We start from the raw sequence: 18,168 nt of genomic DNA on the forward strand, positions 1-18,168 counted from the left end.
ACAACACAACAGAAACAGCAAAATATAGGTGATATATATGCAATCGTATTTTGTGGCTTCTTGAATGAAGGAAAGAAAACAAACAAACAAACAAAACTGCGGTTGACTTTTGTGCATCAGTGTGTTAGAAATGATAATGGCTGCTTGTTTGAATGGTACTAGCCATAGTCACCATACATGAACCTACGAAACGATATCGGCTAACCAAACGACGACGACAGTAACTGCAACTACAACCACAAAAATTGTTTTTGCATTTTAGCCCCTACGGTATTAGGTTTTTGCAATCAAACTCCGATACCTGTGACAACGACGACGACAATTACACGTTTAACGTTCCACTGGCGGTGAAAAAGACGCGTTAATCGCGACGTGTGTCTGTCCGCTAAATTTCCTTCATAGCCTTCTTACGAATTAATGTCTGTCTAATCATCCTATCAATCAACCAATCAATCAACGAAGTAATCGTCAAATGTTAATCCCTTAACTCGTTTTCTATCGTCGCCTTGCAGCTTAACGAAGTGTCAGATGATAAATTCGTGAAAAGAAAATGTGAAAAAGTGCGGGTGGCGTTCTAATGAACCGAGCTATAATGAAAGTGAAATGAAATTTAAATTTAATAAAAAAAAAAACAGAGAATACACGAACTGTTTAAGAACCGTGAACAGAATTAAATAAGTCTAGAGTGTGAACCCCAGATCTTTGTTAGTGGGTTAGTAGTCACACAACACATAAAACAAAAATAAATTAAAACATTAGCTCTCTTCGTTGCGCTCTTTTTTTGAACTCAGCTAGTATGTGTATAAATTGCCGAACAAATTATCCCAAAGATCTAGATTGAGTAGATATTGAATGTGGGTCAGATAATGTTTAAGGATGCGCAGCCATACTTGCTGCTTTACTCGGACACCTTAGTTCCATTGTGTTCATCTTGAAAATATATAAGACTGGATACGAATGATCGTAGTAGGACGAAAATTTAATTTGTGTTATAATTCCTTAATTGACCTCCCATTAGGGAAAGATAATCAAACTTTTTGGTATGCAGCGCCCATAGCCATTAACATGTACTGGAAAGATTGACAAGTACCACAGGGTATATTGAGGAGAGACCAGAGAGGGTAGAAAATTCATAGTCATCTAATAGTCACTGTCGAATGCATCTAAGCATAGGGGTGCGACATAACAGATGCTGAATCATCTCCATCTCCTCTGACTGACAATTGTGCGTTTTGCAATCCGACACTTGGGTTTCTCGGACCAAACCCGATCGGCTTTAGCGGAGAAAACCTTGATGAGTTCATTAATAAAAAAACGCAACCACGCAACGTACGAACCAGTTCGTCAGTGATTTCCTATCCCTCAATATCACAATGTTAGGGTACCCAGTAAAAATCAATTATTTTCAAGTAAATATTTTCATCTGCTTACAATCTCAGATTTAATAGTATAGGTCTCAAGTGCATTAAGAGCATCCCGGCTATCAACAAAATCATATTGACGAAATTCGATAAAATTATTTGATAACAAAGTAAAAATACAACTGATAAAATATTTCACATATTGACTAAAATATTTATCGATTTTTATACCCTCCACCATAGGATGGGGGTATATTAAGTTTGTCACTACGTTTGTAACTACTACGAAATAATCATTGTAGACCCCACAAAGTATATATATTCTTGATCAGCGTGCAATTCTACATTGATATAGCCATGTCCGTCCGTCTGTCCGTCTGTCCGTCTGTCCGTCTGTGGAAATCACTCTAGCGTCCGAACGGATTGACGTAGGTTGATGAAATTTTGGGAAAATATGTTATATTTACGTAGGACTTTTGGTATTGAAAGTGGGCTATGTAGGTCCACGCTTTCGTATAGCCCCCATACAAAATGACGCGTGACGCGTCGTCGTTTTAAGGAATTTTTAAGATATTTGGCCCATTTTACCACCGAATTGGTTGTAATTTGGTACTTTGTGTCTCCAGAGGCCAAAAAATATTCCTACCAAAGTTGGGTTATATAGGTCCACGTTTTGGTATAGCCCCCATATAAGGCCCCATATAAAGTACGCGTCATTTTAATATATTTTGAATGTATTAGACCCATTTGACCACAGAATTGGTTGTAATTTGGTATTTTGTGTCTTCAGAGGCCAGAAAACATTCCTACCAAAGTTGGGTTATATAGGTCCACGTTTTGGTATAGCCCCCACATAAGGCCCCTTATAAAGTACGCGTCATTTTAATATATTTTGAATGTATTAGACCCACTTAACCAAAGAATCGGTTGTAACTTTGTATTTTGTGTTTCTAGAGGCTAAGAAACATTTCTACCATAAAATATTTATATAGGTCCACGTATTGATATAGCCCCCATAATACAATATCTCCCGATTTTCGATATTTTGAACATTTTAGCCTCATTATCACACCGAGATGGCTGAAATTTGGTATTTAGTCTTCTTTAGGCGTATAAAACTTTCCCCCAGAAATTTGTAGGTGTAGGTCCAAGCCATCATATAGCCCCCATAGAACGGTACCTTCCGAATTTCGGTATTTTGAAGGTTGTGGCCACATTAATCCACCGAAATGGCTGAAATTTGTGGTGGAGGGTATAAAAAGTTCGGTCCGACCGAACTTAACGCTTTTCTTACTTGTTTTATATTGAACTGATAAAATATTTTATATATTGACAAAAATATGTATCAAAATATTCCAAATATTGTATCAGCATTCAGTGGTTGTTAGAATAGCTACAAATAAACATTAGGGTTATAACTTTTTTTTGCAATTTTTGCAAATATCAAAAATACCACCGCATAGCCGAACCATTCTTTTTTGGCAATTTGGCTTTTGGGTTTGTATTTAACAAAAAACAACAAAATAATTGTAAATATGAACATTTTTATCGGTTGAAAAAATGTATTCAACAATTTTTTTCATCAAGAAAATATTTTGTTTATCAAGCACAATGTGGAATATTTTGATAAATATTTTTATCAATATGTGAAATATTTAATCAGTTGTATTTTTACTTTGTGATCAAATATTTTTATCGAATTTTTTCAATATGACAATTTTTTTATCGCCGGAAAATCGATACTTTTTTTTGAATCTTTGAATTTTTTATCAAATGGCTAAAATTTTTTCTGTGTACTTGTTTATACCCGCTATCAGTTACTACGCTCCTAACACAATATACCCTCCTCTATTTTTGAGCTATCTGATATATGAATCTCCGACTCTATAATCGGCCACTTGAAGGGGGCTCGCATGACCAAGAACTCAAGGGCACCACTCTTGAACCTCATTAAGCCTCATTGCACTCCTGGAGGCCTGACATTGCACCGCTTCATTCAATGCTATGAGGTTTTGGGAACGTATACAAGGTCGCCTGTGGTGTACTTCTGACAGCTCCAATAATTAGCATTGACGCGGGACGTTGCACTTCCTACCTTAGTCAGGTATGTGCCATTTTCGAGCGCTTTCAAACAGACAGGATAGGTTAAGATAGGACAGACAACAGTTATATACAACCAATATATAATGTGTGGCCTGAGTTCCCAGCTTTTGGTTATCGACTTTTTGCAGGAGTTTAGTGCAGTTAAGCCTTTCTTTGCCGGTTACTCAGAACTGTACGTTGGATTAATTCTTGCCACCTTAGCTGCTGGGCAAGAATTAATCCTACGTACAGTTCTGAGCAACCGACAGAGAATTAAGCCAACGTACTTGGAAGAGGAAAAGCGCCAGTCTTCCTTTTCCAGGTGAAGAGGACAAGCTCGGTCAGATTTACGTCTAGACCATATCCAGAAGCCTAACTCGAGAGCATTACTAGGGCAACCTGCATTAATTCGGACAAAGTAGATTTAAATTTTCCACTGATGAGAATGACTATTTCATCAGCATAGTCAACATTTTGTTCATAAGAGGTCTGCAGAGGATATACAGGAAGGAATACCATAGAAGATCCACTTTTAAGGAGTTTCTGTGTGTAGAACATCAATTTAAAATGACTTCTGTCAAGAGAAATCCACTTTGAAGGAACTTCTGTCTACAGAAGACCACTTTAAAGGGCTCTTTGTCTATAGAAGACTCTCTTACAGGTGCTTCTGTCTGTAGACGTGATTTCTGTCTATAGAATACACCTAAAAGCGACTTCAGTCTGTAGAACACCACGTAAAAGGGTCTCCCACGTTTAGATGAACCTCAAAAGGGGCTTCTGTCTATGCCAGACTCTTATAATGGACTTCTGTCTATAGAAGACTCCTTTAAAGGCGAATCTTCTGTCTATAAAATACCAATTTATAGGATCTTGTGTCTGTAGGAGATCCCTTTAAAGGGTCTTCTGTCTATAGAATACCCCTTTCAAGAGACTTCTGTCTATAAGAGACCTCTTTCGAAGGTCTTCTGTCTATAGAAGACCCCTTTAAAGGGTCTTCTGTGTATAAAAGATCCTTCCAAGGGTCTTCTGTCTATAAGAGAACCCCTTCCAATGGGTCTTCTGTCTATATAAGACCCCTTTAAAGGGTCTTCTGTCTATAGAATACCCCTTTAAAGGATCTTGTGTCTGTAGGATACCCCTTTAAAAGGTCTTCTTTCTATAGAATACCCTTTTAAAGAGTCTTCTGTCTATAAGATACCCCGTTCGAAGGTTTTCTGCCTATAGAAGACCCCTTTAAAGGGTCTTCTGTCTATAGAATACCCCTTTAAAGGGTCTTCTGTGTATAAAAGATTCCTTCCAAGAGTCTTCTGTCTATAAGAGACCCCTTTCGAAGGTCTTATGTCTATAGAAGATCCCTTTAAAGGGTCTGCTGTCTAAAGAATACCCCATTAAAGGGTCTTCTGTGTATAAAAGATCCCTTCCAAGAGTCTTCTGTCTATAGAATACCCCTTTAAAGAGTCTTCTGTCTATAAGAGACCCTTTTCGAAGGTCTTATGTCTATAGAAGGTCCCTTTAAAGGGCCTTCTTTCTATAAAATACCCCTTTAAAGGGTATTCTGTGTATAAAATACCCCTTCTAAGGATCTTGTGTCTGTAGGAGACCCCTTTAAAGGGTCTTCTGTCTATAGAATACCCCTTGAAAGAGTCGTCTGTCTATAGGACAGCTTTTTCAAAGGTCTTCTGTCTATAGAAGACCCCTTTATAGGGTCTTCTGTCTATAGAATACCCCTTGTAAGAGTCTTCTGTCTATAGAATACCCCTTTAAAGGGTCTTCTCTCTATAGAATACCCCTTTAAAGAGTCTTCTGTCTATAGAATACCCCTTTAAAGAGTCTTCTGTCTATAGGACAGCTTTTTCAAAGGTCTTCTGTCTATAGAAGACCCCTTCCAAGACTCTTCTGTCTATAGAATACCCCTTTAAAGGGTCTTCTCTCTATAGAATACCCCTTTAAAGGGTCTTCTGTGTATAAAAGACCCCTTTAAAGGGTCTTCTGTCTATAAGATACCCCTTTTAAAGGTCTTCTGTCTATAGAAGACCCCTTTAAATCGTCTTATAACTTTAAAAGGCCCCTTTAAAGGGTCTTCAGTCTATAGAATTTCTCTTTAAAGGGTCTTCTGTGTATAAAAACCCCTTCCAAGGATCTTGTGTCAGTAGGAGACCCCTTTAAAGGGTCTTCTGTCTATAAAATACTCCTTGAAAGAGCCTGCTGTCTATAGGATAGCTTTTTTAAAAAGTCTTCTGTCTATAGAAGACCCCTTTATAGGGTTTTCTGGCTATAGAATACCCCTATAAAGGGTCTTCTGTGTATAAAAGACCCCTTCCAAGAGTCTTCTGTCTATAGAATACCCCTTTAAAGGGTCTTCTGTCTATATAATACCCCTTGAAAGAGTCGTCTGTCTATAAGAGACCCCTTTCGAAGGTCTTCTGTCTATAAGAGACCCCTTTCGAAAGTCTTCTGTCTATAGAAGACCCCTTATAGGGTCTTCTGTCTAAAGAATACCCCTTTGAAGGGTCTTCTTTGTACAAAAGACCCCTTCCAAGGGTCTTCTGTCTATAGAATACCCCTTGAAAGAGTCTTCTATCATAGGAAGACCTTTGACTTCTGTCTATAGAAGACCCCCTTATACGGTCTTGTGTCTAAAGAATACCCCTTTGAAGGCCCTTCTGTGTATAAAATACCCCTTCCAAGAGTCTTCTGTCTATAGAATACCCCTTTAAAGCGACTTCTGTCTATAGAATACCACTTTAAAGAGTCTTCTCTCTATAAGATACCCTTTTCGAAGGTCTTCTGTCTATAGAAGATCCCTTTAAAGGGCCTTCTGTCTATAAAATACCCCTTCAAAGGGTCTTCTGTCTATAGAATACCCCTTGAAAGAGTCTTCTGTCTATAGAATACCCCTTTAAAGGGACTTCTGTCTATAGAATACCACTTTAAAGAGTCTTCTGTCTATTAGCTACCCTTTTCGATGGTCTTCTGTCTATAGAAGATCCCTTTAAAGGGTCTTCTGTCTATAAAATACCCCTTCAAAGGGTCTTCTGTCTATAGAATACCCCTTTAAAGGGACTTCTGTCTATAGAAGACCCCTTTAAAGAGTCTTCTGTCTATAAGAGACCCCTTTCGAAGGTCTTCTATCTATAGAAGACCCCTTTAAAGAGTCTTCTGCCTATAGGATAGCCTTTTCAAAGGTCTTCTCTCTATAGAAGACCCCTTTATAGGGTCTTCTGTCTATAGAATACCCCTTTTAAAGACCTTCTAACGTTAAAAGGTCTTCTGTGTATAAAAGATCCCTTCAATGGGTCTTGCGTCTCTAGGAGACCTTTAAAGGTCTTCTGTCTATAAGAGACCCCTTTCGAAGGTCTTCTATCTATAGAAGACCCCTTTAAAGAGTCTTCTGTCTATAGGATAGCCTTTTCAAAGGTCTTCTGTCTATAGAAGACCCCTATAAAGGGTCTTCTGCCTATAAAATACCCCTTCAAAGGGTCTTCTGTCTATAGAACACCGCTTGAAAGAGTCTTCTGTCTATAGAATATCCCTTTTAAGGGACTTCTGTCTATAGAAGAACCCCTTATAGGGTCTTCTGTCTAAAGAATACCCTTTTGAAGTGCCTTCTGTGTATAAAAGACCCCTTCCAAAAGTCTTCTGTCTATAGAATACCCTTTTTAAAGCGACTTCTGTCTATAGAATACCACTTTAAAGAGTTTTCTGTGTATAAAAGATCCCTTCCAAGGGTCTTCTGTCTAAAAGAGATCCCTTTCAATGGTCTTCCGTCTATAAAAGGCCCCTTTATAGGGTCTTCTGTGTATAAAAGACCCCTTCCAAGGATATTGTGTCTGTAGGAGACCCCTTTAAGGGGTCTTCTGTCTATAGAATACCCATTGAAAGCGTCTTCTGTCTATAGGATAGCCTTTTCAAAGGTCTTCTGTCTATAGAAGACCCCTTATAGGGTCTTGTGTCTAAAGAATACCCCTTTGAAGGGCCTTCTGTGTATAAAAGACCCCTTCCAAGAGTCTTCTGTCTATAGAATACCCCTTTAAAGCGACTTATGTCTAAGGAATATCACTTTAAAGAGTCTTCTGTCTATAAGATACCCTTTTCGAAGGTCTTCTGTCTATAGAAGATCCCTTTAAAGGGTCTTCTGTCTATAAAATACTCCTTCAAAGGGTCTTCTGTCTATAGAATACCCCTTGAAAGAGTCTTCTGTCTATAGAATACCCCTTTAAAGGGGCTTCTGTCTATAGAATACCCCTTTAAAGAGTCTTCTGTCTATAAGAGACCCCTTTCGAAGGTCTTCTATCTATAGAAGACCCCTTTATAGGGTCTTCTGTCTATAAAATACCCCTTTTAAAGACCTTCTAACTATAAAAGGCTCCTTTCAAGGGTCTTGTGTCTGTAGCAGACCCGTATAAAGGGTCTTCTGCCTACAAAATACCCCTTTAAAGAGTCTTCTCTCTATAAGAGACCCCTTTCAAAGATCTTCTGCCTATAGAAGACCCCTTTATAGGGTCTTCTGTCTATAGAATACCCCTTTAAAGAGTCTTTTCTCTATAAGATACCCTTTTCGAAGGTCTTCTGTCTATAGAAGATCCCTTTAAAGGGTCTTCTGTCTATAAAATACCCCTTCAAAGGGTCTTCTGTCTATAGAATACCCCTTGAAAGAGTCTTCTGTCTATAGAATACCCCTTTAAAGGGACTTCTGTCTATAGAAGACCCCTTTAAAGAGTCTTCTGTCTATAAGAGACCCCTTTCGAAGGTCTTCTATCTAAAGAAGACCTTTTTAAAGAGTCTTCTGCCTATAGGATAGCCTTTTCAAAGGTCTTCTGTATATAGAGACCCCTTTAAAGGTCTTCTGTCTATAAGAGACCCCTTTCGAAGGTCTTCTATCTATAGAAGACCCCTTTAAAGAGTCTTCTGTCTATAGGATAGCCTTTTCAAAGGTCTTTTGTGTATAAAAGACCCCTTCCAAGGGTCTTGTGTCTGTAAGAGACCCCTTTAAAGAGTTTTCTGTCTATAAGAGACCCCTTTCGAAGGTCTTCTATCTATAGAAGACCCCTTTAAAGAGTCTTCTGTCTATAGGATAGCCTTTTCAAAGGTCTTCTGTCTATAGAAGACCCCTTTATAGGGTCTTCTGTCCATAGAATACCTCTTTAAAGAGTCTTATGTCTATAAGAGACCCCTTTCGAAGATCTTCTGTGTATAGAAGACCCCTTTAAAGGGTATTCTATTAAAAGGCCCCTGTAAAGGGTCTTCTGTCTATAGAATACCACTTTAAAGAGCCTTCTGTCTATAAGAGACCCCTTTCAAGGGTCTTCTCTCTGTAGAAGACCCCTTTAAAGGGTCTTCTGTCTATAGAATACCAGTTTATATAAAGTACCTCTTTTTAAGAGGCTTCTGTCGTTAGAATACCTCTTCAAAAATCCTTTTTGTCTATAGAAGACCCTTTTAAAAGAGCTTCTGTCTATTAAAAGGCCCTTTTAAACCGGCTATTTTCTATATATGGCGCCTTTAAGAGGGCTTCTGTCTGCAGCAGAAGGGCTTTTGTCTAGACAACTTTAAAAGGGCGTCTACAGAAGGCTCATTTAGAAGTCCTTTTTAAAGGGATTTCTGACTATAGACGACCCCTTTAGGGGGGCTTCTATCTGTCTGTAGAAGATTTTGTTAAGAGGCTTCTTTTAAGATCAACTAAGGCTATTTGAAGATTCCAAACCTAAATATTAAAACAAGGAAAAAATACAACAACAAGAAATAAATTTCAAGAATACAAAATTTATTGTTATAAATTATTTGCAGCCAAGGTCAGAGTCGGCAACAAATAACAAAGAAAAACACACAAAAAAAAGAGAAATATTATAAATGAAATATAAGCCAAAAGGATAAAGCGAGGCAACAACGTTTGTATTAAGCCATCAAAAGTTGACAGATAAATCCAGCAGAAAACTGTGAGTCAAAACGAAAACAACAAAAAAAGAACTGTGACAACGAATAAACCAAGCTAAGAATGAATGTAGAAGAATGGCAGCCTAAGCTAAGCATGATAAGAGATTGACAGTTTGGGATGCTTAATGCTAAAGCCCGATATTGTGTCAAAACGTTAAAGTTAAATTTCGGGGAAATTTGTTATTCGTTTCGTGTTTTAGAAAAATTCAACAAAAGTGTGTTTATTTGGGCAGCAACAACAACAGCAACGCAGATTGTTACGAGGCTTTATGAATCTTAGTTTAGCAATGATGCAAACATTGAAGCCTCCACCAGCCTTAACAACATCAGCAACATTGCTACACCACAGCCATTCACATCATCATCATAGCCAGCTCCATCACCACCCCCAATCACATGGCCATCTACCACCACCTCCGCCATTACCTCCACCAGCCGGTACGCCCACAATGGCCATGTTGCCACACATGGCATCTCTACATCATTTGACACCTACACTTAGTAGCCAACAGGCGGTTGGCCAACATATGGGAAGTTTGTTGTGTGGTTCCATGGTGGATACACAGCTACAACACCACTTGCAAAACTCCTTACCACCCTCACCAACACCACTACAATTGCTGCAACAACAGCATACGTCATCATTGTTATTACCAACAACAACAAATGGCCATCCAAATCCTGGCACATTAATAATGGACAATGGTCCACAGCTACAATGTGCCACATCACCATCCTGCTGTTCATCCTCAACAACCTTACCACCACCATTATCAACAACAACAACGGTTTCATCAGCAGCAGCAATGAATTTGGTTGATGGCAACAACACCAGTTGTGGTGGTAGCAGTGGTCTTAGCCTGCAGCATCAGCATCAACATTTGTCCGTTGCTGAGATTAGCAACAGTGCCAACACCAATAGCAATCTCAACAGTAGCACCAGCAACAACAACAACGACCAAGATGACCCAAATCCTGAAATGATATTGGCTTTAATCTCAAGGAATAGAGAGCTCGAAGGTAAGTCAAGCAATAGTCCCCAATTCCGTTCGTTAGTCACTTAGTTTGTATTTTCTGCTTCTTGGAAAAATATTTATTCTCTCTCCCCCTCGACCGAAACTACCTATTGAACTATTCTCAAAACTGTTTCATCTTCTTGTTTACTTGTTGTTATTGTCCTCCACCGGATTTCTTAATCCTTTCGAGAGTTTTTGAGTTTCAATGATGTTGGCATTTCAGTATCCACAGCTTAGAGGCACATCAGCAAGGCAGTCATCCTGCCAAGGCAGGCATAGCAATTATGTATTTGTTGAATTACTGATAAGGAGTTGTCAGATTGGTTAGGCTGCCTGAATGCCTGTCTTGCTGTTATGTAGGCTAAGCATTTTTGTTTGACACAGGACTTAAGGATAACAAAATTCATGATTGAATCGAATTGAATGTTTGAGAAAAGGAGGAAAATTTAAGAATTTCTCTTGAAGATGAAAGGGAAATAATTTAATTTTTAAATGAAGTCCACGACGACCCGTTATTTCGGTAAGAAGATTTTAAAAATTTTGTCGACAATTTCAGATTGTGGAAATGACTAGTGGGATTTCTGTCGGTAGAAGACCCCTTTTAAAAAGAGCTTCTGTCTATAGAAAACACCTTAAAATGAACTGCTGTCCATAGGAGATCCTTTTAAAGGAACTTCTCTTACAGAAGACACCTTTAAAAGGGCATATGTCTATAGAGACCCCTTTCAAGGGAATTCTGTCTATAGAGGACTCCTGTAAAGGACCTTCTGTCTATAGAAGATACCTGTAGAAGGGGCTTCTGCCTATAGATGACCCCTTTAAAGGAACTTCTGTCTATAGAAGACACCTTTTGAAAGGGATTCTGCCTATAGAGGAACCCTTTAAAGAAACTTCTGTCTATAGAAGACGCCTTTTAAGGAATTTCTGTCTATAGCAGACACCTTTAAAAGGGCTTCTGGCTATAGATGACCTCTTTAAAAGGATTTCTGTATATAAAAGATCCCTTCAAGAGAGACTTCTGTATATAGGAAACCCCTTTAAAGGGACTTATGTCTATGGAGGACTACTGTCTATAGAAGACACCTTCAGAAGTGGTTCTGCCTATAGGGGACACCTTTTAAGGAACTTCTGTCTATAGAAGACACCTTCAGAAGGGGCTTCTACCTATAGAAGATCCCTTTAAAGTAACTTCTGTCTATAGAAGACACCTTCAGAAGGGACCTCTTTAAAGGAACTTCTGTCTATAGCAGACACCTTTAAAAGGGGCTTCTGTCTATAGAGGACCCCTTCAAAGGGATTTTTTTTCTATAAAAGGACCCTTGAAAAGGGGCTTCTGTATATAGAAGACACCTTTAAAAGGAGCTTTTGTCTATTGAAGGCCCTTTCAAGAGGGACTTCTTTCTTTAAACGGATTTCTATTCATAGAAGACCCCTTTGAAGGGATTTATGTATATAGAAGACCTTTTTAAAGGGACTTCTGTCTTTAGAAGATACCTGTAAAAGGGCCTTCTACCTTTAGAGAATTTCTATAAAGGGACTTCTGTCTACAAAAAACCCCTTTAAAGAAACTTCTGTATATAGAGGACTAATTTCAAGGGGCTTCTTTCTATAGTCCTCTTTAAAGGGAATTCTGTCTATAGAGGACCCATTTAAAGGAATTTCTGTCCATAAAAGATACCTTTAAAAGAGGCTTCTGTCTATAGAGGACAATTTAAAGGGATTTCTGTCTAGGAATGACCCTTTTAAAGGGGCTTTTGACTATAGAAGACACCTTTAAAAGGAGCTTCTGTCTATAGAGGACCCATTGAAAGGGACTTCTGTCTATAGAAGACAATTTTAAAAGGAGCTTCAGTCTATAGAATATCCCTTTAAAGGGATTTCTGTGTATAGAATACCACTATAAATGGATGTCAGTCTATACAAGACCCCTTTAAAGGGATTTCTGTCTACATACAACCCCTATAAAGGGACTTCGGTCTGTGGAAGACGCATTTAAGAGGGCTTCTGTCTATAGTGGACATCTTTAAAGGGACTTCTGTCTATAGCGGAACCTATCATAGATACTTCTGTCAATAGAAGACACATATTAAAAGGGATTTCGGTCTATAGAAGACCCCTTCAGGAGGGATTTCTGTGTATAGAAGACAACTTTAAAGGGATTTCTGGCTATAGAGAACCCCATTAAAAGGATTTCTCTCTAAGAAGATCCGTTTAAAGGGATTCTGTATATAGAAGACCCCTATAAAGGGATTTGGGTCTATAGAAGACAGATTTAAGAGGGGCTACTGTCCATAGAGTACCCCTTTAATAGGACTTTTGTCTATAGAAGATCCCTTCAGGAGGGATTTCTGTGTATGGGGATTTTTGTCTATAGAAGACCCCTTCGTGAGGGATTTCTGTCTATAGAACCCCCTTTTAGATCAGCTTTAAAGGCACCTCTGGCTATAGAGGATCCCTTTAAAGGGATTTCTGTCTATAGAAGACTCCTTTAAAAGGGGCTTCTGTCTAAAGAATAAACCTCTTCAAAGATTTCTGGCTATAGAATACCTTTTCAAGAGGGACTTCTGTTTATAAAAACTTATTAAAATGGATTTCTATCTATAGAAGACTACTTTCAGAGCGACTTCTGTGTATTGAAGACCCCTTTAAAGGGATTTCTGTCTAAAGAAGACTCCTTCAAGAGGGTTTTCTGTGTAAAAAACCCCTCTATAGGGATGTCTGTATATAGAAGACCACTTTAAATGGATGTCATTCTATACAAGACCTATTTAAAGGGATTTCTGTCTACAGAAGACCCCTATATAGGGATTTCGGTCTGTGGAAGACGCATTTAAGAGGGCTTCTGTCTAAAGTGGGCATCTTAAAAGGGACTACTGCCTATAGCGGAACCCTTCATGGAGACTTCTGTTAATAGAACACACCTTTTAAAAGGGATTTCGGTCTATAGAAGACGCCTTCAGGAGGGATTTCTGTGTATAGAAGACACCTTTAATGGGATTTCTGGCTATAGAAGACCCCATTAAAAGGATTTCTATCTAAAGAAGATCCCTTCAAAAGCGATTCTGTATATAGAAGACCCCTTTAAAGGGATTTGGGTCTATAGAAGACAGATTTAAGACAGATTGCCCCCTCAATAGGACTTCTATGTATAGAAGACCCCTTCAGGATGGATTTCTGTGTAAGGGGATTTCTGTCTATAGAATGCCCCTTCATGACGGATTTCTATCTATAGAACCCCCTTTAAGATCAGCTTTAAAGGCACCTCTGGCTATAGAGGATCCCTTTAAAGGGATTTCTGTCTATAGGAGATTCCTTTAAAAGAGGCTTCTGTCTAAAGAATAAACCTCTTAAAAGATTTCTGGCTATAGAATACCTTTTCAAGAGGGACTTGTGTATATAAAAACTTATTAAAATGGATTTCTATATATAGAAGACTACTTTCAGAGGGACTTCTTTGTATAGAAGACCCCTTTAAAGGGATTTCTGTCTAAAGAAGACTCCATCAAGAGGGATTTTTGTGTATAAAAGACCCCTCTATAGGGATGTCTGTGTATAGAAGACCCCTTTAAATGGATGTCAGTTTATAGAAGGCCCCTTTAAAGGGACTTCTGTCTATAGCGGAACCCATTATAGAGGCTTCTGTCAATAGAAGAGACATTTAAAAGGTTTTCGGTGTATAGAAGACCCCTTCAGGAGGAATTTCTGTGTATAGAATACACATTTAAAGGGATTTCTGGCTATAGAAGACCCTATGAAGGGGATTTCAATCTAAGGAAGATCCTTTTAAAGAGATTCCGTCTATAGAAGACCCCTATAAAAGGAATTTGGTCCACAGAAGACACATTTAAGAGGGACTTCTGCTCTTAGGGGACCCCTTTAAAGGAACTTCAGTCTATAGCGGAACCCGTAATAGAGACTTTTCCCTATAGAAGACGCCTTTAAAGGGATTTTGATGTATAGAAGACCCCTTCTATGTATAGAAGACACCTTTAAAAGGATTTCTTTCTATAGAAGAGCCCTTTACCCACTTAGATAACTCTATGTATAGAAGACCTCTAATGAGAGCGTCAGAAGATAAAAAGGGTACTACAATTGATATTGGTATATACCAGAATAACTCCGAAATTTCTTGAAGATTAATGAAAGGGTCTTCTATACCTAAAGGACCTCCTGCAGTGGTAGTCTGGACTAACATATCCAAGAGGACATTCTATAGATAGAAAAAACTTCTAAAGTGAGCTTCTATGATATACATAGAGGATCCCCTTAAGAGGTCGTTTATAGATGAAGGGTCTTCCAAAGAGCGCGTTTTCCATAAAGAATTCGAATAACTCTTAAAGGGGATTTTTAAGCCTGAAGGAGGGCTTTATAGATGTCAGATCATCTAAAGTGGCCGTCTATGTAGGCAAGGCCTTTCTATGGGCCCTTCTATGGAGACACAAAGGTTTGATTTTAAAAGGTTTATAAGGCCGATCTTATATTTAAAGATTTTCAGGCTGACATAACAGTCCACAAAACGTAGATTTTTTTTTTAATTTTTAGGGCGAACCAAGGTAGCCATTAGGCCAATCGTGGTGGCCACAAAACGTGTTTTTTAAAGATTTTTATTGCGAACCAAGGAGGGCATAAAACGTGATTTTTTGAATGGTTTTCAAAGATTTTGAGACTTAGAGGCCAAAAGGCGTAGTTTTTTAAGGTTAAAAACTTACCTTAGAGGCCATAAGTCGTGTTGTTTAGAGATTTTAAGGCTGAACTTAGAGCCCACAAAACGTTGTTTTTTTCAAAGGTTTTTAAGCCGAACCAAAGAGGCCACATAATGTGGATTTTTTAATGATCGGAAGACGTGGTTGTTTTTTCAACAGTGTTAAGGCTGACCTCAGAGGCCACATGTCTTCGCCCTGCTCTTCCTGATCTCAGTTTTATAGATAATTACAACTGTCGGATTCCTTGGTGAAACAAGAGAGAGAGAGAGAGAGGTTTCTGTGGCAGTCTTTTTATGAGTTTCTGTAGCGACCATCCAAAGGAGCCTTGGGTAAGGATTAATTACTTCTCATTTTCTCACATATGCAAGTCCTGTGACCATGACACAATATCTTTAAGTGCCCTGCGACATCCAAATAAAACGGGTTATGAGCATGATAACTCCCGAATTTAGTTCTTCATTTGATTGAAACTTTGTACGAAATTTACCACAAGTTCATAGACGGTCTATATCGGACCACTACTTCCGATACTTTCCATGTTCGAATATAGTTTTGAAATTTTCATCGAAGGTTTTTTAACAACATATTCATTCCTCTAACAAAAAAAGTCTCCTGTGAATTGGTTTAAAGAAATTGAGCATCGAATTGATCGCGGTGCTTCAAACGACGTTTATAAGATCGTCACAGACGACGAATCTAGGATCTATGCTTAGGAGCCTGAAACAAAGTAGGAATCGGCCGTTTGGGTCTTCGAAAGGAAGTCAAATCAAACAAAAGTTGTTCATGTAAGCAGCACTTCCACATATTTCTAGATATCCTGCTAGATTACCTATGTTTTTATTCCAAGCAGAAGGCTTTCTTGCTCTCCCTCTACTTTGTGGTTATATGGCAGATGGCTAAATGATATTCATGTCACCATAGATTTTAAGCTAATTTCTTTTATTGATTTGAATTTTATTACAATTCATAAATACTTTTTTACACATAATTCCCTTTAAATCTCAACTCAATTTGGGTCTTAGCAATGGTTACCTTAGCATTTAATCGTTAAAGACAACAACAAAAAACTTGTAAGGATTTAAACAAAAGACACTGACTATCAATCCGACAATAACAACAACAAAACACATTTAACATACATACTCGTAGTAGCGTAAAATTACAACAATATGCTTGGAAAAATGAAGCTTATTATAAGAGGTTTTAAGTCATACGGAGAATCCCAGTTAAACCATCCAACCATTCACTCCATTCCACTGAATCTCTATACCTTGCATGGCATTGCTTCATAAATACCAGCTAAACATCTCTCCAGAGAATATTTTTTCAAATCAAAAATCGTTATGTGAAAATGCATAATACCGCAGCAACAGCAGCAGCAGCCCATCAGGCACGGCATGACACGACACGGATGAGGCAATAACATTGTCGGCCATTGTGGTTCTTGTCTGCCAGCCAAATACGCATGTTGCAGTTCGATTTACGGAGTATTGTTTTACCGATAGCGTTAACTATTGTGGGATGGGTGAGTGGTGGTAGGTGGATTGGATGAACATGAAATTATGAACAGTGGTCAGTGGCCCCAGGTTTAAGGGGCACAAAACTTAAAAATTTTTTTTAAAAAGTCCACGTTTAAGGGACAGAATCTGAGCTTAAAAATTTATTTAAAAAGTCTACGTTTAAGGGGCAGAATCTGAGCTAAAAAATTCTTTAAAAAATCCACGTTTAAGGGGCAGAATTTGAGCCAAAAAATTCTTTAAAATTCTTTAAAAAGAATCCACATTTTAGGGGCAGAATCTGAGCTTAAAAATCTGAGCTTAAAAATTTCTTTAAAAATCCATGTTTAAGGGGCAGAATTTGAGCTTAAAAATTTCTTTAAAAATCCACGTTCTTGGGGCAGAATCTGAGCTTAAAAATCTGAGCTTAAAAATTTCTTTAAAAATCCATGTTTAAGGGGCAGAATTTGAGCTTAAAAATTTCTTTAAAAAATCCACGTTTATGGGACAGAATCTGAGCTAAAAAATTTCTTTAAAAAATCCACGTTTAAGGAGCAGAATCTGAGCTAAAAAAATCTTTTAAAAATCCACGTTTATGGAGCAGAATCTGAGCTAAAAAATGTCTTTAACAAATCCACGTTTATGGAGCAGAATCTGAGCCTAAAAATTTCTTTAAAAAAAATCCAAGTTTAAGGGGCAGAATCTGATCTTAAAAAATTCTTTAAAAAAATCCACGTTTAAGGGGCAGAACCTGAGCTTAAAAATTTCTTTAATCCTTTTTTAAGGATTCTTTAAAAAATCCACAGTTAAGGGGCAGATTCTTTAAAAAATCCACGTTTGTGGAGCAGAATCTGAGCTAAAAAATGTCTTTAACAAATCCACGTTTATGGAGCAGAATCTGAGCCTAAAAAATTCTTTAAAAAAATCCACGTTTAAGGGGCAGAACCTGAGCTTAAAAATTTCTTTAATCCTTTTTTAAGGATTCTTTAAAAAATCCACTGTTAAGGGGCAGATTCTTTAAAAAATCCACGTTTATGGAGCAGAATCTGAGCTAAAAAATGTCTTTAACAAATCCACGTTTATGGAGCAGAATCTGAGCCTAAAAAATTCTTTAAAAAAATCCACGTTTAAGGGGCAGAACCTGAGCTTAAAAATTTCTTTAATCCTTTTTTAAGGATTCTTTAAAAAATCCACAGTTAAGGGGCAGATTCTTTAAAAAATCCACGTTTATGGAGCAGAATCTGAGCTAAAAATGTCTTTAACAAATCCACGTTTATGGAGCAGAATCTGAGCTAAAAAATTTCTTTAAAAAATCCACGTTTATGGAGCAGAATCTGAGCTAAAAAATTTCTTTAAAAAATCCACGTTTATGGAGCAGAAACTGAGCCTAAAAATTTCTTTAAAAAAAATCCAAGTTTAAGGGGCAGAATCTGATCTTAAAAAATTCTTTAAAAAAATCCACGTTTAAGGGGCAGAACCTGAGCTTAAAAATTTCTTTAATCCTTTTTTAAGGATTCTTTAAAAAATCCACAGTTAAGGGGCAGATTCTTTAAAAAATCCACGTTTATGGAGCAGA

General features: G+C 37.8%; 1 protein-coding gene across 1 annotated transcript in view; it reads left to right on the forward strand.

The window, feature by feature from the left end:
• The first annotated feature begins 296 nt into the window (after window positions 1-296).
• Lim3 (Lim3 homeobox protein) overlaps window positions 297-18,168 on the forward strand; it is a 310,687-nt gene continuing 292,815 nt past the window's right edge. Inside the window, exons 1-2 of the mRNA XM_073965098.1 lie at window positions 297-712; window positions 9,231-10,397. Of these exons, the coding sequence (XP_073821199.1) occupies window positions 9,647-10,397 (751 nt within the window). The 5' untranslated portion in view covers window positions 297-712; window positions 9,231-9,646. The remainder of the gene's footprint in view (window positions 713-9,230; window positions 10,398-18,168) is intronic.

Source organism: Musca autumnalis, unplaced genomic scaffold (assembly GCF_047663935.1).
Source record: "Musca autumnalis isolate F117 unplaced genomic scaffold, ASM4766393v1 scaffold_2, whole genome shotgun sequence".
Classification (NCBI taxonomy): domain Eukaryota; kingdom Metazoa; phylum Arthropoda; class Insecta; order Diptera; family Muscidae; genus Musca; species Musca autumnalis.